The sequence below is a fragment of the Mustela erminea genome, chromosome X (assembly GCF_009829155.1).
Source record: "Mustela erminea isolate mMusErm1 chromosome X, mMusErm1.Pri, whole genome shotgun sequence".
NCBI lineage: Eukaryota > Metazoa > Chordata > Mammalia > Carnivora > Mustelidae > Mustela > Mustela erminea.
This window is the reverse complement of record NC_045635.1, coordinates 98,653,677-98,674,739: the sequence shown is the minus strand read 5'-3', so window position 1 is coordinate 98,674,739 and position 21,063 is coordinate 98,653,677. Positions and strand designations below refer to the sequence as shown.

Genomic DNA, 21,063 nt, shown 5'->3' with positions numbered 1-21,063 from the left:
GAAAGGTTAGTATTAGTCTCTCAAACTTGCATGCCAACTATTTTTGGCCTTTTCTTTCCAGAAACCACATGAAACCTATCAGGAAATATTCATACGGCAAGGCCCCAATTATCTGCAATTGAAATGATTAGCGCCACAACAGTACTACAAGTCTTTGGGCAGAAGTCAGTGAAAGCCAAGCTGCCTCTAGGAGTTGAAGACATCAAATTCTCTGAAACACTAGATCAATCCAACTACCAGCCAGATCTTGAGACTAAAGCAACGGACCGGTTACAGAGCCAATGGCCTAACAACTCCATGTGTCAGGCAGAGTACAGAAGAGTGAGCAGAGAAGCGGGAGAGCACAGCACTGGCAATAGTGAAGGAAAAAAAAAAAAAGCAGCACAGGGGTGAAATCAAGGCAAACAACATGAAATGAAACAGAATATCCAGAACACTCCAAGACCATGCTGATTAATAAGGATATGATCATGGCTTTCCAGCTTCTCACGCAGATACCAAAAACAAATGCAATAAAGAACACATATGCATACGGGTAAACTCTTATCAGTTTAGAACTAGAAAAATATTTTTTTGTAAGGTATGTGGTTAATGCACTGTAAGTCAGGGGTCCAAAATCTGGTCTTCTGCTTGTTAAAAATCAAAGTATAAAGTAAGACTTTGCTTTTCTTACATTCCTCAGTTTCCCAAGGTCATCTGAAAATAAAGTCACATATTTAACAAGTGTTTGGTGACCAACTTTTAATAATACATATTTAATTTTCAGAAACATATGCTAACCATCAACAACATGATAAGGGTTCCATTGCCCCAGATGTTATTTCATTGGTACATTATATCAATATTTACAAAGGCTTTCAAATTCAACAACACAAAACAAAACAGCTTAATTTTTAAAACTACAATGCTTTAAAAAAATGTAAACAGTTCATTTTTACATTATTGTAAAAAAGAAGACTCACTCCTTAATGCGGCTTAATTTTTTTAAGTGAGCAAAGCCTGGTGCTCATGGATAATGAATGAAAAGAATTTTTTACATAGAAACATTGTGCTCCAGTGTAGCAAAAAAAAAAAAAAAAAAAAAAAAAAAGAATGAGAAAAAGAAAAACAAAAGAAGATAAAGAAAAGAGAAAGGAAGAAAAATTATATATATACATACATAGAAAAGAATCTTAAGTCCACAATTTAGACCACACACAAAAAAAATCTTGTCCCCAAATTGAGAAGTTTATAAAAACCATTTACACATGGTTGTTGACCTATTGAAAACCTGTATAACATTTTCAAAACAGTAACTCAGTCAATACCACTTTTCTGAAAAATGAAGTTTTGTGCAAAAGAAACTTTATAAGCTAGAAACAAGACTCCTCCCCTCCCACCATAAGAGGCCAAAAGGGCCACTGAAATAATTTAACTCTGTTAGATTTAGTGCATGTAACCAAAAGGCACACACATGTGATTAATATATTAATATATTTTCATGCAGAAACCTGCGCATGTTCACAATTATGTAACAAAAACACAAATATAACAAAACATAAAGCCTAATGTTTGGCAATGTTATTCTAGCCACATTTCTGTCTAGTCTATCAGTCCAGGGTTTATAGGTCATTAACACTGCCGCTCAAAAAATATATTATATTTGAACAACTTCCAATAAAAATTAAACAACAAAAAAAAGGATGTTAGCCTGAAACACTAGAATATACTTTTTTCAGTTCTGATACATACAGAAACTTACTGATATGTTTATTTTAAATGTCATTTCAAATTAAGATACATTTTTCCTTTTGTTAATAAACACTTTGATTGCTCCAGTGAAGTCAGCAGAAAGAAGAACTTCTGTATTATCTGTCTTCATGATACCTTAAAAGCATAAAAAAAAGTTATTAGTTGAATATAAAGTCTGCTGTTTGAAGTGTCACGTGCCCGTGACCCCACACATTTTCCCCATGTTTTCAGACTTTCCTCCCAAGATTTTTTTTTAAAGATTCTATTTATTTCACAGACAGAGATCACAAGTAGGCAGAGAGGCAGGCAGAGACAGAGAGAGAAGGAAGCAGGCTCCCCGAGCAGAGAGCCCGACATGGGGCTTGATCCCAGGACCCTGGGATCATGACCTGAGCCGAAGGCAGAGGCTTATTAACCCACTGAGCCACCCAGGTGCCCCAAGATTTTTTTTTTGTAGTAATCTCTACACCCAAAGTGGGGCTCAAACTCACAACCCCAAGATCAAGAGTCATACATTCCCCTGACCGAGCCAGCCAGGTGCCAGTCTCTTTTCCAGCTCGCTCCAGTAATCCTTTCATTCTCCTGTACTCTCCTCCTCTCTGAGGCTCACTTCCACTTCCGGTGCCTTAGCCAGTCTTTCCCTGGCTTGGGGAGATTACAGTCCCTTGGGGCCTGGATGCCTAGATTTACTCCCAGGCAGCCTAGGCCTCTAAACTGTCCAATGCTTCACTTCACGGCAAGAGGATAGCATGTCGTTCAGCTCCAGGACTGGAATGCAGGCAGAATGGGATCAGCTGGGCCAAGTGTGCTGTTATCAGGGGTCTCTAGTGAGGTGGACAGTAGGGTTCACGGTCCAGCAGACATACTGAAATTGCCAGGAAATGAAGTACACATGATGCCTCTGTGAATGCTGACAGCAACTTGCTTCCATGGTTTGTATGAAGAGCCATGTAGCTATGCTGAAGGGCGAAATGCCTACCTCTGACATTTACCAGTAAAAAGCATTTAACAAAATTTACAATTCCATTATGCATGGGTAAAAACTACAGATTTATGAAGGACTGATTAGTAAGGAAGAAAATAGTCCAAACTTTAACTGGAAATTTGGGTACAGAATGGGTTAAGACAAAATGGCTTCATTTAGATCTGCTAAAAACATATCCTAAGCCTGTGAACATTCCTTCCCACTCTCTGGCCTATATCAACCTTGTGCTAGGCAGCAGGAGGCAGCAAAGGACTTGAGATAAGAGATGATGAGAAAGGCTGGAGAAGAATATAATTCCTAGTGTACAGATAAATGCTCTGTAAGATACAACAACAATAAAGACGTCTCCTACACAGCAGGCATTTTGCTAGACACTTTATATATTCTCTTTAATTCTTATCACAAACTTATAAACTAGGGATTATCATGACTTTATACATAAGAAAAACTGAAGCATAAATTGCCAACTATGTCAGACAGAGGGCAATCAGATATATTTTATGATCTCATACCAGTTTTCAGAGTTTTCTTTTTACATTTTACCTCGATGGGTACAAAACCACAAACACAAATCTGAGTATAATTCATTAAAAGTTGTGCCTCTGTAAAAAGGACTCAGCAAGTCAACTGAACCTTGTTAATATGGTGGAGTTCTGAAAAAAATGTTTAAAAAGGACTTTTTCATCTTTCAAGTTGTTTTAAACATGAGAATTTTCAGAGGTAACTGGATGGCTCAGTCAGTTAAGCGTCCAACTCTTGATTTCAGTTCAGATCATGATATCAGGGCTGTGAGACTTCTGTGAGAGCTCTGCTCTCGGGTATGGAGACTCCTTGGGATTCTCTCTCTCCCTCCGGTTCTCCCCTCCAGTTCACACTCTCTCTAAAAAAATAAATCCTTAAGGGGCGCCTGGGTGGCTTAGTGGGTTAAAGCCTCTGCCTTCGGCTCAGGTCATGGTCCCAGGGTCCTGGGATTGAGTCCCACATCAGGCTCTCTGCTCAGCAGGAGGCCTGCTCCCCGCCCCCCCCCGCCTGCCTCTCTGCCTACTTGTGATCTATGTCAAATGAATAAATAAAATCTTTAAAAAAAAATCCTTAAAAAGGCTAGAATTTTCAGTGAAATGTGGAGGGGAGATGCACAGAGTATTAAAAGGTTCTGAGAAAAAAAGAAAAAGAAAAAGAAAAATTGCCAAACAGGCATTTAGTAAAGGTTTAATAATGCTGACCTGGTATATTTCTAAATCTTGTAACTGAAGGAAGTGCTAGACTGAAGTTCATCTTTGCTATCACAGACAGAAGAAATAGTGTATTTAGTGTAGTGCATAGTATAAATCATACCGCAAGGGAAATTACTTGAGATTAAATGAAATAAAATACTTGTGAACTCTAAAGTATTCAAATACTTTTAGAAGAGCCGTTTGTATACTGTAACTTTTGTTGTGGTTTTAAAACTCTCTAAAAAGTCTAGCTATAGTCTCTAGAAAGAAAAAGAACATTTAATAAACTATTCTGAAATTCATTTCAACAATACATTTGTTTTCCAAATTTATATGGTCTCACCACACTCTTAAGGGGACTTCTTCTTCTTCTTCTTTTTTTTAATTTGGGAGAGAGCTGGGTGGGAAGGAGAGGGAGAGGCTCTCCAGCAGACTCTCTGCTGATCTCACGACCCTGAGATCATGGACCTGAGCCAAAATCAAGAGTCAGACGCTCAACCGACTGAGTCACCCCGGCACCCCTAACGGGAACCATTTTTATATAATTGACACTCGGTACAACTTTTTGGTGTTTTTTTTTTACTTCCTAATCTGACCATTTTATATAACTGGAATTACTCCTTATTTCCCTAAACATATGCTGCAAATCACAAGAAATCACAGGCTTGTAAATAGCTACCTGGCAAGTTATAAAGCTATCAGTTTGTGGCAAGTAGAAAAGGACGCTACTTTTATTTGGTTTAATTCATTTGCTCAACACATACTTATTAGGACCAACTATATGTAGGCAATGGCATTAGAATAATATATAGGACATATATAAGTCTCTGTCCTCAGAATGAGAGTCTGCTAGAAGAGACAGACAACAAAGAAATTTTGTATTGTACGTCTTGTTTGTACTTCTCCAAAGGGAACAACTGCCCATAAGAAAAAAATAATGAACTTTTGGGGAGTCTGGGTGGCACAGTCAATTAAGTATCTGCCTTCAGCTCAGGTCATGATGGGACTGAGTCCTGCGCTGGGCTCCCTGCTCAGCGGGGAGTCTGCTTCTCCCTCTATCCTTCCCCCCCTGCTCATGATCTCACTCTCTCAAATAAATAAAATCTTTAAAAAAAATAATTAATGATGGGGGCAGCTGGGTGGTTCTACCTTCGGCTGGTCATGATCCTAGGGTCCTGAGATCAAGCACTTGGCTTGTGCTCTCTTTCAAATTAAAAAAAAAAAAAAAATAGGGCGCCTGGGTGGCTCAGTGGGTTAAGCCTCTACCTTCGGCTCAGGTCATGATCTCAGGGTCCTGGGATCGAGTCCCACATCAGGCGCTCTGCTCAGCAGGGGGCCTGCTTCCTCCCCTCTCTCTCTCTCTCTGCCTGCCTCTCTGCTTACTTGTGATCTCTCTGTCAAATAAATAAATAAAATCTTAAAAAAAAAAAAAACCTTAAAAAAAAAAAAAGAAATTCCAAAATTTTCATTTTTAATTCAAAGGTAAATCTAAATGAAGTAAAACTTGCAACAAAAAGGTTACTGAAATGTTTGGAAGGGGAAACTCACACTTATGTCATAAACAAGAAATATTTCTTCATACACACAAAACCCTCACAATACCCAACGTAGGTCAATGAAGCTGGAAGTGCTGACTAGAAAAAATGTAGGTCAAATAAAATATGAGTACCTACCAGAGGGCATGGTATCTAAAACTTCAGCATCTTCACCTTTTTCATTCCCTTCTGCTTTTTCGGATTGCATATCCAAAGACAACATCAAACTTGGGTTTGGAGCAAAGATGGCTGATGTAACAACTGCATTATGTGCTGGGGAAAAAAAATGTACTTCAGCATAACTAATAAACTTGATCTTAAACATCCAGACAGAAAGCATCATATGCAAAAAATACAATAGTGTAGTTTTTTAAACAGTATATGTTATTAGCTAGTATCCTTTAAAATTAGCACATAAGTAATTAAGAACTATTTAAAACCCAAATATATGTGCTTAAAAAAAAAGCACATACAGGCATACCTCAGAGATATTGCAGGTTTTGTTTCAGATCATTGTAAAAAAGCGGACATTGCAGTTAAGCAAGTCAAACTAATTTTTCTGTTTGCCAGTGCATATATAAAAATTGTATCTATCCTGTGCTGCAGTCAATTAATGTGCAACAGAATTAGGTACAAAAACAACGTACCCAGCTTAATTAAAATGAGGTGCGCCTGTATAAGTTTGGCCTTGGTATAGAAAAGTCAACAAAGCCAAATACAAAGCAAAAGCAGTTATGGCTGCCAGACTGTCTCTGAAGTAATGCCTATTCACACTTACTTGTAAGACATCTCCATCTTTTTTTTAAAAAAAAAAATATTTTTATTTCTTTATTTTTTAAAAAAGATTTTATTTATTTATTTGAGAGAGACAGTGAGAGAGAACATGAGAGGCGAGAAGGTCAGAGGGAGAAGCAGACTCCGCATGGAGCTGGGAGCCCGATGTGGGACTTGATCCCTGGACTCCAGGACCGTGACCTGAGCCGAAGGCAGTTGCTCAACCAACTGAGCCACCCAGGCGCCCTATTTCTTTATTTGACAGAGAGAGATCACAAGTAGGTAGAGAGGCAGGCAGAGAGGAGGAAGCAGGTTCCCTGCAGAGCAGAGAGCCCGATGCAGGGCTCAATCCCAGGATCCTGGGATCATGACCGGAGCCGAAGGCAGAGGCTTTAACCCACTGAGCCACCCAGGTGCCCCTAATACATCTCCATCTTAACTTTACTCATTTGGAGGACACACAGGAGCGGGCATTTACTTACCCTTAATACCTTCCCAAAAATCATTCCGGTCTCTCCTGACTGAAGTAAACTTGCTGAGGTCATGGTAAGTACTCCAGATATAAACATACTTATCTTCTGAGCCACTGACGAGGTAGCTAAAATCATGGCTAAATTTGGGAAAGAAAAAGAAGTCAGTTTTGGACGTTTTAGGTTTCCTTCTATCAGCCCTTCCTACTTTAAGAATCCCAAGCGAACACCCAGGAGAGCTTGTTGACATACAGACTCCTAGTCTTACTCGAGAGGTTCTGAACATGCAGGTCTAACATGGAGCCCAGAGGCACAAGGATTTTCACGAAAGCTCTAGATAACTGTGCTGCCTGTTAGCCCACACCGGGAGAAACGCCTACTTAAGAGATGAAAGAGAGAAGCAGAACACTTCACCAACTAAATTTCTTGGTAATTACTGGGTAATTCAAGAAGAAAGGAAACTGTTAAGGAAAGGGCTGAATGAAAGAGGGCTATGAGGAAGAAGACGCAGTAATTTCAGGAGCGCCTCCAGACCCCCAATTAAGAGTTCAAATAATAACGTGATGTAAAGGTATAAATACAGGATGCCGTACTTCAGGGTGTTAAAATGCTTTATCAGCTTCAGTACCTAAAAGGATCAAGACCATGGGTGGGTGGCAGGTAAGCTTCCTCTTAGAAAAGCTGACATAAAAGTACAAAACCACAAATTCCAGAGCTGGGAGTGAGTCTTCTAATCCCAGCTCTGCAACTACCAGTGACTTCAGACAAATCACTTCATTTTCTGAGTCTCGGTTTCTTTGTCTGCAGAGTAGGGGCAACTCAACTCTGTCGACTGAACAGGTGGACACGGTTAGGACTGCAGGGTGACAAGGTGAGCGGCCAGTTTTAAAAGTGCAAAGAAAGGAAAAACACCATAGAAACGTGTAAGGCATAGATCAAAGAAAATATGGGAGTAGAATAGAAATATCTCTTTTGGAATTTCTCATTGCCAGTTTACCTGAAACTTGCTTTGATCTGGCTGCTACTGTTGACATAACCCTTATACTTCATGGACAGTGACAAATCTCTAAGATCATATAGTCTGATTCTGGAATCATTTGAGGTTACCAGTATCTAAAAATAAATCAAAGGAAAAATTAAAAATGCCATCTTTTAATCTAAGTTAAGGTATAACCAAAAAGGATATTACATACACATATACAGAGAGAATATACCTCAAAACTAGAAAAGCCTATATTCCACATGACAGAAAATACATTCTTAAGCCAAGACAGTAAGAATTTTCAGGAGTCTATATACAGTGTGAGGAGAGATGGTTTTGAATACTTAGTACCTTATTTTCTCCAGGTAGAGGTTCAATGCCAGTAATTTTTCTTCCAACTTTGTTGCGTCCTCTGGTAGACCGGACATGTATTTGTGTGTGGTATTTCAAATGCTGAAAAGAAAACACAAATTTAAAATACGAGGATTAGAAGGAACCTCAAAGATCATCTGATACAACCTACAGAGAGGCCGAGTATTGTTCACCCCAATTTATATGCCCAGAGAGGATATACCAACTTATACGAAACTGCAAAGTATTCCATCATGCAATTTACACAACATAATCCTTTACCTCTGTATCATAGAAAATACATCTGCCATCATATGTCCCAATCACCGCGTATTTGCCATTCTGACAGAAATTTGCAGCTGTGATCAATTTTGTTTGACCATCTACTTCATTCCACAAAGCGACTTTTTTGTCAGGTATGTTCCAAAGGCGGAGCTTTCCATCCAATGATCCACTTAGAAAATACCTGTCATCCTAAAAATGTTGCAAAAGAGAAAGGCTCTCATTTTACCAGATCAAGAAAAATTCATTAGCAAGTCAAAACATAAAGCCTGTTAGAATTAATGCTTCAAAAATATTTAGATCCCATTTATAAAATACTAATCTTTAAGTATTTTTTTCCAGATTTTATTTTTAAGTAATCTCTATACCCAATGTGGGGCCTGAACTCACAACCCCAAGGAGATCAAGAGTCACATGCTCTATGGATTGAGCTAGCCAGGCACCCCCAAGCAAGCATTATTTTATTCACTAAAAACAACTATTAGAAACTTCAGTATTCGCTTTGGAAAAATGACTTTCTAGGGGCGCCTGGGTGGCTCAGTGGGTTAAAGCCTCTGCCTTCGGCTCAGGTCCTGAGCTCAGGGTCCTGGGATCGAGCCCCTCATTGGGCTCTCTGCTCAGCAGGGAGCCTGCTTCTCTCTCTCTCTCTGCCTGACTCTCTGCCTACTTGTGATCTCTGTTATATAAATAAATAAAATCTTAACAAAAAAGAAAAATGACTTTCTATTTACTTTATCATATCCTTAAACTGCTTTTCCCAAATTATGGATGTTAATGGATAATGTGCTGGAGAACGGTTGTGTGGGACAATAGTTCACTTAAGTTTGAGAGATTCTGGGTTACAGAAAGTTAGAGAGGATTCTCAGTTAATATGCATTCTCGGTCTCCAAAAGAGGAATAAGGTAGGTAGCATTTTCCAACTTATATAACCAGGGACCTTTTTTTACGGGGTGGGTGGGTGTTGCGGTTGGGAGAGCGTTGGTAGGAATACCTAGCAGGGTTAGCACCCTCAAGGAACACGCTTTGGGAGAAACTGTCCTGTAATGATATGTTTGTCCGGATCTTCCTCTGGGATCCACGTAGTACTTGGATAAAAGACTAAAGCTGATTAGCCCAGAGAACCAGTTGTTTTGTGGTTAATTTTGACACCACGTCAGTAGGAAATTGCTTCAGTATTTAAATTCTCAATCCCAAAGCAGGGCTTCTCAACAGGGGGCAAGTTGGCCCCACAGAGGACATCTAGAAATGCCTGGAGACATTTTTGACTGTCACACCTGGGGATGGCATGTTCTGGGCATTTAGTGGGGAGAGGACAGGAATCCTGTTAAACACTCTGCAATGCACAGGACAGAATTTATTCCCTTTACAACAAAGAATGATCCAGCTGAAAATGTCAAGCGCCAAGAATGAGAAACCCTGCTATACACTAAACCAGGCCTACTAAGCTGGTCTAATGAGAGATCATTGGCAGACAATGTTATATTAGTTTCGAAGTATAACACAATGATTCAAGATTTGTATATGTTGCAAAAATGATCACCTCAACTGGTCTGTTGGTAACGTAAGAATTAAGAGTAAAATAATTGGAATGCCAAAACAAGAAGTATTCCCTTCTGCTTAAGACTATCATTTTTACTCACCTCCGAGGCTTATCAAAGACAGTTTATAGAGAAAGGACATTTTTTAGCTGTGGTATAGTAGGTTCTACTTGATGACTACCAGTAGAAGAGCAGAACAAGTAAAAAGACTTCATGTTGGTCTTAAAACCAGAATTTTATTTACATACATGCATATGTGTGTGTATATGTGCGTGCATATATTATCTTCATTTTGCTATTTCTTTTATAATTTTGCTTCCTTCTTTCTAGATAACATTATTTTAATAGAGTCACGTTTCCTAAGAAAATGTTAACACCATACCATCCTACCCCAGCCCCTCTTAAAAACCCTTCAGATCTACGGAATTTTAGAATTAGGGCTTTTCGGTTTCCAAAAATGAAACCAAATGTAAGTATAGAAAAAGTACTGACTAAACAGGAACCTTAATAATAAAGTACTACATAGGTAACTATCACAACTAATACCTCTCCCTTTCCACCCTGACATATTAGTTAAAATAGAGGTGAGGGAAGGTTTTTGTTCACAGTTGCTGACAGGAGTAAAGCCATTCTTTTGCTGCATCCTTGGCTGACAGGATGGGGGTGTTATTCAGAAAGAAGCCTCAAAAAGCTTGACGGTCCAAACTGATAAGGTATCCGCAAAGATTAAGCATTTTTAATTTGCCAACTTCTAAACCAAAGTCTTCTAAGGGTCTATATTATAAGCCTGCCCTGGGAGGGAAATGATATTGAAGGGGGAAAAAAAGTCATTCTTCTCTCTTAATTTGGGGAAAAAGAAGAAGAAATGTGAGTGTAAATAAAATGCTGCATTAACATGACATTGGGTGTTAAACATACAGAGATGGGGATGTGAACAGAAATAGGATTTATACATCAACATGGGGGAGGGTAAGTCAGGTCAGCTCAAGTCCTCCACTTATCTCAGCCCAGCTAGTGGAGCAGCACCGGCACCAGCCTTCCCTTGTGCTTCTAGTTGTAAAGAGTGAAAATTAATTTAGCCTTACTCATTTGGTGGTTTTATCCTATAAGAACATAATAAAGTCAGCAATCCCAAGATGAATTTTCCTCCTTTGGTTGAAATCATATGAAAGACTTCCTTTTCAGAGGAAAGACTGTGAGGGATTTTCTACACTGAAAATGAATTAACATGGATCTCATGATTAATAGTATTTCCAGGGGCGCCTGGCTGGTTCAGTCGGTAGAGCATGAGACTCTTGATCTCGGGGTCGTTGAGTTCAAGCCCCATGCTGGGTGCAGAGCTCACTAAAACAAAACAAAACAAAACAAAACCCACAACACCCAACCAAAAAACCAAAACAGTATTTCCAGACATTAAACAGGAATTCGGTATACCTTATAGTGAATTTTCGTCTTTACCTCTTTCAACCTTTTCTTCTTTGTCTCTTCTCACCCCACCCCCACTATTCTCCCCTACAAGCTTCCCTCGCTTATTTACCCACCTGCTGTCTCTTCTTCCTCCACCTCCAATCTCTCTCATCTTTAACAGGATACGTTATTTACACCCTGCATATGTTATTAAAGATTTGGGATGGCTTTTCATTATTATAGTTAGACTGTAACATTTCTAGTTCTAATACAGATTAGCAGAATATTTCCTTTCTTCTCTTTTCTTTAAATAGGCTACATGCTTGTAACCCAAGGTGGGGCTTAAACTCACAACCTGGAGTTCAAGACCTGGGCTGAGATCAAGAGTCAGATGCTTAATGGGCGCCTGGGGTCTCAGGTGGTTGAGCATCAATCTGACTCCTGGTTTTGGCTCAGGTCGCAGTCTCAGGGTTGTGAGACTGAGCCGCATATTGTCGGGCTCTGCGCTCAGAAGGGAGTCTGCTGGAGAATCTTCCTCCCTCTTTCCCTCCCCTCCCTCCCCACCCCACCTCATATGCTGGTGTCTCTCTCTCTCTCTCTCAAAATAAATAAATCTTAACCGGAAAAAAAAAAAAAAAAAGAGGCTGCCTGGGTGGCTCAGATAAGAGTCCAACTCTTGATCTCAGCTCAGGTCTTCATCTCTGGGTTTTGAGCTAAAGCCCCATACTGGGCTCCATGCTGGGTGTGGAACCTACTCTAAAATAAAAAAATGAGGAAGGGAGGAAGGCAGGTGGGAGGAAAGAAGGAAAGAAAGAGAAAGACTAAATTAAGTTATTCTTAACTATGTGGCTGTTAATAATTTTTTTCCTATAGTTCAACAGCCCTCCAGAGAAACCAGGTTCCCTCACCTTCCTTATGGTCTAAAAAAAAAAAAAAAAAAACAATTCTGGGGCACCTGGGTGGCTCAGTGGATTAAAGCCTCTGCCTTCAGCTCAGGTCATGATCTCAGGGTCCTGGGATCGAGCCCCACATTGGGCTCTCTGCTCAGTGGGGAGCCTGCTTCCCCCTCTCTCTGCCTGCCTCTGCCTACTTGTGATCTCTCTCTCTGTCAAATAAATAAATAAAATTTTTTAAAAATTACTTACTCTTGGATGGAAAGCTATGGCAGTGACAAAATCTATATGTTGGAAACAGCAAAGGCATTCTCTTCTGGAAATGTGCCATAACCTGACCGTTTTATCCATCGAAGAAGAAAGCAGGAAGTAGTTCTAGTGAGAAATTGACATTGATCATTTTATCACCCTAAGAAAACACGACATGCACAATAAAAGCAAACTTTCAGTTCTATGTATCTCAACAGTTTTGTTATTATTACTGTTATACCTAGCATTAGAAAGAACAAAAGATTATCCAATTCACTTGGAAGATCCCATTTTTCTCCCCATTACATGCCATACTCCTTTGGTTCTAAGACTTTTTTTATATGACCTGTTCTAAAATTAGGATTATCCTAATGATCTATGTTAAAACAAATCTGCTAAGCACCAAGACGACTAAGGTGTGCCTTAGTTTTTATAATCCCCATATAGTGAAACCAGGCTATGAATATAAGACATCCATTCACATGATTGTCACTTTAGCTATTCTGACATTGGCAACACTGGTGAATTTTAACTCACAAGAATTCCCTAACTGCCACTTAAAATGCCTTCAAAAAGATTACCCTATAATGCATAATGGAAATGAAAAGTTATTGTGCACCTGTCACACCCAAGGCAAGAAAATGAGAGAAGAGAAATCGTCAAACATCTCAGAATAGATCATAGAATTTTCTAGAAGCTACAAGAGGGGAGTGTAACTGCTTTAGGCATGCTGATGGCCCATCACCCAGGAACCAAACATCCATCTGTCAAAAGTTTCCAGTTGGTAGAAGTTCTTTAACTTTTTGGCATAATTTAAGACCTATGTGTTATACTGAATGAGGCAACACAAAGAGACCCTAGTATTTTCTGGTATTCCGAAAGGTGCTAAACAAATCAAAGCAATGATGACATTTATTGAGTACCTGTAATGTACTAAAAATTGTTAACACTATACTATGAACTAGGTATATCATTATCCTCCTTCCCAAATGAGAACATTGAGGCACAGAGATGTTAAATACTAAGCGCAAATATCAATTTGGATATGTTACTGCACTGATAAATATATGATATTTGGGGCTAGCTGTAAAAGTGTATGTTTTATGTGGTATACCTGTTTTTATTTAATTAATTAATGAGAGAGAGAGCATGCGCACATGTGCTGCCTGTGTACATGGAGGGGAGGAGCAGAGGAAGACAGAAAGAATCTTTAAGCAGACTTTCAGAAATCAAGAGTCTGATGTTTAACTGAGTGACACAGGTACGCCCCTACTTGTTTTTAAATAGATAGTGTAAGGGTGCCTGGGTGGCTCAGGTTAAGCTTCTGCCTTAAGCTCAGGTGATGATCTCAGGGTTCTGAGATCAAGCCCTGCATTGGGCTCTGCTCAGCAGGGAGCCTGCTCCCCCCCACCCCGCCCTGCTTACTTGTGATCTGTCAAATAAAATCTTTAAAAAAATAAAAATAAATAGATAGTGTATTATACAACCAAAAAATAGAATTCTGGTACAAGGGGCGCCTGGGTGGCTCAGTGGGTTAAAGCCTCTGCCTTCAGCTCAGGTCATGATCCCAGGGTCCTGGGATCAAGCCCCGCATCAGGGAGCCTGCTTCCTCCTCTCTCTCTGCCTGCCTCTCTGCCTACTTGTGATCTCTGTCTGTCAAATAAATAAATAAAATCTTAAAAAAAAAAAGAATTCTGGTACAATATTACTCAGCCATTAAAAAGAATGAAACCTTACCACTTGCAGCGATGTGAATGGAACTAGAAGGTATTATGCTAAGTGAACTACATCAGTCTGAGAAAGAGAGACATCTTAACTCTAGGAAACTAACTGAGGGATGCTGGAGGGGAGCTGGGTAGGAGATGGAATTCCAAACACTGCTTCATGCTTCAAATGCCTTAAATAAAATTTAAAGTATCTCTTTAAATTTTTGCAAAACTGCTAAGATATTTGTTCAGTGGCAAAACAGGCCCTCTACTTCTGAAATAATTTTGCTCTAAGGGAAAAAACACATAAAGTGATGACTTATCAAAGAGTCATATATTGTTAAACTTCATGATTTAATAAATATAGATTAACCAAAGCAGTCTTGATTAGATAGATCTGACTTCAGCACTGTAGCTGAAATCATATATTCATTTTGTAAGAACAGCAGCTTTGCAAACAAAATTAGTTTATAAAGAAGCCAAAAATACAGGTATAAAGACAGATCCAGACAGAAACTCTTAATATAAACACTGTATTAGCCTAATTGAATGTTTCCCCTCTTTTAACCGATTACTTTGTAGGTAACTCCCATGTAGTATACATAACAAAACACTTGAAAAACAAAACATCTGTTTTTATCCTGAAGTCACAGTTATGTAGAATTAATACACTCTCCAAGTAAGAATTTCTTACTTTAGACCATGAAAGATCAAGGAGATCAGCGGTATGTCCTTTATATTTGCAAAATGGCCGCTGCCGAAACGGTGCGTTTTTATCGTCAGGGTCTTCATCAGCTCCACTGCACACCTATTTAGATATAAAGACAAATGTTAAAACTAGAAAAGCAAAAACTTCACACTCTTCCCACCCTGTCTGTCCTCTCATCATTTGCTGCCTGGCCAAAATCTTGATCTACCAAAAACAAACTCCCCTTTACGATGAATCTACTACTTATCACTCATTTACCTCCCTGTTCCAACAAATCAGGATCATCCCTGAAGCCTGTACTATCGCAATCTTTCCCTCCCTAACACAGCCCCTACTTTGTCCTTTTCTGAGCATTGGTTCCTTTTGGAGAGATGGGAGCCAGCACCAGGGGGTGAGTCATGATTGGTCTGAGCTAATTAGGATGAGCTCATTCCCTTTCCCAGCGATGACTGGTTTAGGCATGGGCATGTGCGGCAGTTTTTTTCAATCAGACACGATGGAAAGTTTATAGGGGGAAAAGGGTGGGTGGAGACAGGGGAGAAGCTTCCAGAAAGATTTCCTAAGGGGCATACTAAAGGGATGTTCTCTCCTTCCTCTGAACATAGCCATCTGTGTGACACCTAACACTGTAGCTGCCATCTTACTACCATGAGGGGAACAAACCTAAGAATAACAAAGAAGAGCAGAGCGGGACGATGGCAGGACCCTGTGTCCCTGATGACACTACTGAGCTGCTGCATGAACCAACCTTGGAACTGCCTTACCTCCAGACTTGCTTCCTCATTGTTTAAGCCATTTTCAGTTGGATTTTTGTTATTTGAAGTCAAAAGCATCCTGACAGAAGTAGGTAGAAAATAATGCCATATGTGTGTGCATTTAGCTTACAACATGCGTTTGTATTCATTACCTGAGTGAATTCCTAACAACTCGGTCAGGTAGGTAGTAACATTATGAAGATGAAGAAATTAAGAGAAACACCTGATACTCAAAGAGATCAAAATAACATATTAAAGCTCACACAGCCATCTGTAAACGGCAGAACCAAAGCAGAAATAACAACTGTAAGTTCAAAGACTGTCCCTCAAATGTTCCAGAGGATGTAGCAAGAGCAAAAATACGGAGTTGTCAGCTAACAAGCCTTGCTTACTTAGGGAAGGACAGGTAGGATGGTGCGGCCCAGGAAAAAGGTGTACGGAGATATACAGCAGAGATCAGGCGGGAAAGGTACTTTGGGACCAGATCCTAATGAGCCTCGCATTTGTGGCTTAAAAGTTCAGATATTCTAAGGAGATGGAGAGCCAGCACAGGCTTCTGAAAAGAGAATAACACGACGTGACTGGTGCTTTAGAAAGAGAAAGCTAAGCAGGAAGGTAAGAGATGGTAGGGAGGAAGCGTGGAGGCAGAAAGAGCGGTCAGAAAGTGTGAGTAAGAATAAGGAGGGCTGCAACTAGGCCTGGAGCCGAGGGACACACGAGAACTACCATTACTGTTTGCCTAGAACTTGACAGTGTAGAAAAGCATCTTCATACCACTGTGGAGGTACAGCAGCTACAATGGTGCCCTGACCTTTTGCCAAGCACTCCTAATCCTAGAGGACTAGGCTCCGGCCTCTCCTTGTGCTGCTAGCCTGGTGAGCACAGCTGGAACACATAAAACTAAACAGGCTTGACCCATTACATAAAGTCCAACCTTTTGTTTAATAATCATTTACATTTCATTAAGTCCTCAGCATTATTCCTCTAGCAGTGATTCCAGATCTTATTTTTCTCCTCAAACATCCATGTTCTTCTCCTTGTACTCTGTATTTTGTTTCAAAATACTTAATTACATTTTTGATTATAAATATATGGCCAGTGTAGATAATTCAGAAAGCACAGGAAGTAATAAAACAAAAATTAAAACAACATTTTGCTAACATGATGACCGCCTTCATCTTTCATTTTTTAAAAAACATTAATTTAAATCACACACGATTCAGTATCTTCCATAAGTATTTTCAGTACTTCACTCTCTGAAAACATTTACTAGCTGCACATCAAAGTGCCATAATTTAACCATTCTCCAACTGGCTAGTCATTTAGATGTTTCCAAGTTTCTTGCTAGCATAAATAGCAATGCACTGAACATCCTGGAACATGAATCTTTATGTCTATTTTATTATTTATTTATCTTAATATAAAGGGTATTATGGTCAAAAGGTTTTGAGCTTGAGACTTTGACAGTATCTTCTGTTATCTGTTTTAATAAAAGCAGGTATGTTTACTAAAGAAAATTTTAGGGGTGCCTGGGTGGCTCAGTCAGTAGGCATCTGCCTTTGGCTCAGGTCATGATCCCAGAGTCCTGGGATCTAGGCCTGCAGCTCCCACTGCTTGTGCCTTCCCTCTATCTCTTTCTCTGTCATATAAATAAGTAAAATCTTAAAAATAACGAAAATCTTAGAAGTACAGAGAAGTATAAAGAGTAAAAGAAAAAAAGAAGACCTAAAATCCACCTAGATTTGATACTAGTAATTTGACCACCTAGAGTTGATACTAGTAATAATTTAGTATATTTCTTTTCTTTCCCAAAGATTGTTTTTTAGTACTCTCTACACCCAATGTGGGGCTTAAACTCACAACCCTGAGATCCAGAGTCACATGTACTACTGACTGAGCCAGCCAGATGCCCCAAATTTAGTGTATTTCTTTGAAATTTTAATCTACAAAGTATTTAGATATGCTTAATAAAAACTGGGATAATTCAATTTTTCATTCTGCTTTTTTCACTTTTTCATTCTGTTTTTTTCACTTAACATTTTATTTTGAATATTTTTAAAGTCATTAGTCTTTGAAAACAACCTAAGGACTGCAGAGTATTCTACTTTAACAAAAACACCAGTTTTTATTTTCCAGCTGTTAAAAATGTAGTTGTTTAAATTTTAGCTATTTTTAGCCCACTGAGCCACCCAGGCGTCCCTCTAAATTTTAGCTATTTTTAGAACACTAAGATGAAAATCTTTTTATTTACATCCGAGCCTATCTGATGGTTTTTTTTCTAAAAGATTTTATTTATTTATTTGAGAGACAGCATGCCCACGAGTGGGGGGAGGGGCAGTGAGAGAGGGAGAACAAGACTACCCGCTGAGGAAGGAAGTGGTGGGGAGGCTGGATCCCAGGACCCTGGGATCACCACCTGAGCTAAAGGCAGCCACTTAACCAACTGAGGCACCTGGGCACCCCTCCTTTTTTCTTTTAAAAGGAAGTTCTACACCTAAGGTGGGGCTTCAATTCAGGATCCTGAGGTCAAGTGTCCCTTGCTCTACTGACTGAGCCAGTCAGGTACCCCCATCTGATTATTTCTTTATGATAGATTTTTAAAGGTAGAATTATTAAAGGTATAATCACCAAGTAAATTGTTATGTGTTTTATCTATACATATACATCTCTATAAACAGGTATCTGTATCTAGAAAGATAAATATATGTTTATGTCTCTATATAAACATATATACAACTTTATTATGGCCATTTCAAATACACACAGAAGTAGAATGATGTAATAAATAGTAGAACGAATCCCATACATCCGTTACCTGCTTTAATGGTTATCAGTATTTTACTCATCTTGTTTTATCAGTTCTCCCACTTTTACATATTTGCTTATTTTTGCTGGAACACTGAAAGCAAGATCTAAACACTATTGATTTTATCAGTAAATATTCTTTATGTATTTCTAACTAATAAGCCCTCTTTCAAATATAACTACTATACTAGTATCACACCTAAAAAATACCATTTATATCATCTAATATCTAATCCATATTAAAGTATCCTGGTTATCTAAAAACGTCATTTTAAAGATGGACTGCTATGAAAACTTTTAAGCCTTTTGATATTTATTAACACTGACTATATACCAGATACTGTGTTAGTTATTTGAGATAAAAAAATAAATAAGACATTTCTTAGTTTCTAATTATCTATTCTCACTATTTAAAATATGTTAAATTTTGTCATTCTCTGTTCAAAGACCCTCCACTGGCTTCCATCTCTCTCAGAGTAAAAGCCACAATCCCTGTAATGGCTTACACATTGTTTCCCCATCTACACCTCCGTGACTTTCTTCTTCTTCTTCTTCTTTTTTTAAATTTATTTTCAGCATAACAGAATTCATTGTTTACGCACCACACCCAGTGCTCCATGCAATCCGTGCCCTCCACAATACCTACCACCTGGCTCCCCCAACCTCCCACCCCCCACCCCTGCAAAACACTCAGATTGTTTTTCAGAGTCCATAGTCTCTCATGGTTCATCTCCCCCTCCAATTTCCCTCAACTCCCCTCTCCTCCCCATCTCCCTATGTCCTCCGTGTTATTTGTTATGCTCCACAAATAAGTGAAACCATATGATAATTGACTCTCTCTGCTTGACTTATTTCACTCAGCATAATTTCTTCCAGTCCCGTCCATGTTGCTACAAAAGTTAGGTATTCATCCTTTCTGATGGAGGCATAATACTCCATAGTGTATATGGACCACATCTTCCTTATCCATTCGTCCGTTGAAGGGCATCTTGGTTCTTTCCACAGTTTGGCGACCGTGGCCATTGCTGCTATAAACACTGGGGTACAGATGGCCCTTCTTTTCTCTACAGCTGTATCTTTGGGGTAAATACCCAGGAGTGCAAATGCAGGGTCATAGGGAAGCTCTATTTTTAATTTCTTGAGGAATCTCCACTCTGTTTTCCAAAGTGGCTGCACCAACTTGCATTCCCACCAATAGTGTAAGAAGGTTCCCCTTTCTCTGCATCCTCTCCAACACATGTTGTTTCCTGTCTTGCTAATTTTGGCCATTCAAACAGGTATAAGGTGGTATCTCAATGTGGTTTTAATTTGAATCTCCCTGATGGCTAGTGATGATGAACATTTTTTCACGTGTCTGATAGCCATTTGTATGTCTTCATTAGAGAAGTGTCTGTTCATGTCTTCTGCCCATTTTTTGACATGATTATCTATTTTGTGTGTGTTGAGTTTGAGAAGTTCTTTATAGATCTTGGATATCAACCTTTTGTCTGTACTGTCATTTGCAAATATCTTCTCCCATTCTGTGGGTTGCCTCTTTGTTTTCTTGACTGTTTCCTTTGCTGTGCAGAAGCTTTTGATTTTGATGAAGTCCCAAAAGTTCATCTTCGCTTTTGTTTTCTTTGCCTTTGGAGACGTATCTTGAAAGAAGTTGCTGTGGCTGATATCGAAGAGGTTACTGCCTATGTTCTCCTCTAGGATTCTGATGGATTCTTGTCTCACGTTGAGGTCTTTTATCCATTTTGAGTTTATCTTTGTGTACGGTGTAAGAGAATGGTCGAGTTTCATTCTTCTACATATAGCTGTCCAATTTTCCCAGCATCATTTATTGAAGAGACTGTCTTTTATCCACTGTACATTTTTTCCTGCTTTGTCGAAGATTATTTGACCATAGAGTTGAGTGTCCATATCTGGGCTCTCTACTCTGTTCCACTGGTCTGTGTGTCTGTTTTTATGCCAGTACCATGCTGTCTTGGTGATCACAGATTTGTAGTAAAGCTTGAAATCAGGTTAATGTGATGCCCCCAGTTTTGTTTTTCAACATTTCCTTAGCAATTTGGGGTCTCTTCTAATTCCATACAAATTTTAGGATTATTTGCTCCAGCTCTTTGAAAAATACCGGTGGAATTTTGATCAGAATGGCATTAAAAGTATATATGGCTCTAGGCAGTAAAGACTTCAAAGGTAATATGATGTCAATAAAAATGTATCTATTAATAGTCACTCTCAATGTGAATGGCCTAAAAGCGCCCATAAAACGACACAGGGTTGCAGACTGGATAAAATGACAGGACCCATCCATATGTTGTCTACAAGAGACCCATTTCTAACCTAAGGATACACCCAGGCTGAAAGTGAAGGGATGGAGAAGCATCTTTCATGCCAATGGGCCTCAAAATAAGGCAGGGGTAGGTAGCGATTCTCTTATCAGATAAATTGGATTTTAAACTAAAGACTGTAGTCAGAGGTACAGAAGGACACTACATAATTCTTAAAGGGACTATCCACAAAGATGATCTAACAATTGTAAATATCTATGCCCCCAATACGGGAGCAGCCAATTTTTTTTTTAAATTTTATTTATTTATCAGAGAGAGAGAAGGGGAGAGAGCAAGCACAGGCAGACAGAATGGCAGGCAGAGGGAGAAGCAGGCTCCCCGCTGAGCAAGGAGCCCGATGC

The 21,063-nt window shown here is 39.2% G+C and overlaps 1 protein-coding gene and 1 long non-coding RNA gene across 5 annotated transcripts in view; both read right to left on the bottom strand.

The window, feature by feature from the left end:
* Positions 1-715: 715 nt before the first annotated feature.
* Positions 716-21,063, bottom strand: part of WDR44 (WD repeat domain 44) — an 88,796-nt gene continuing 68,448 nt past the window's right edge. For 2 of the 4 annotated variants that reach the window (XM_032330170.1, XM_032330171.1), the window contains 9 exons: positions 14,812-14,925; positions 12,415-12,537; positions 8,325-8,516; positions 8,043-8,144; positions 7,707-7,822; positions 6,722-6,849; positions 5,604-5,738; positions 3,940-3,996; positions 716-1,866 (listed from right to left, as the gene is read on the bottom strand). In XM_032330170.1, coding sequence (XP_032186061.1) covers positions 1,772-1,866; positions 3,940-3,996; positions 5,604-5,738; positions 6,722-6,849; positions 7,707-7,822; positions 8,043-8,144; positions 8,325-8,516; positions 12,415-12,537; positions 14,812-14,925 — 1,062 coding nt within the window. In that variant the 3' untranslated portion in view covers positions 716-1,771. The remainder of the gene's footprint in view (positions 1,867-3,939; positions 3,997-5,603; positions 5,739-6,721; positions 6,850-7,706; positions 7,823-8,042; positions 8,145-8,324; positions 8,517-12,414; positions 12,538-14,811; positions 14,926-21,063) is intronic. The other 2 variants (XM_032330172.1, XM_032330173.1) reach the window with 1 other exon arrangement.
* On the bottom strand, positions 8,729-11,622 carry LOC116582598. Its single transcript, XR_004282470.1, has 3 exons — positions 11,589-11,622; positions 10,351-11,074; positions 8,729-8,812 (listed from the first exon to the last, which is right to left on the bottom strand). It is a non-coding gene; the product is annotated as an uncharacterized LOC116582598 (long non-coding RNA).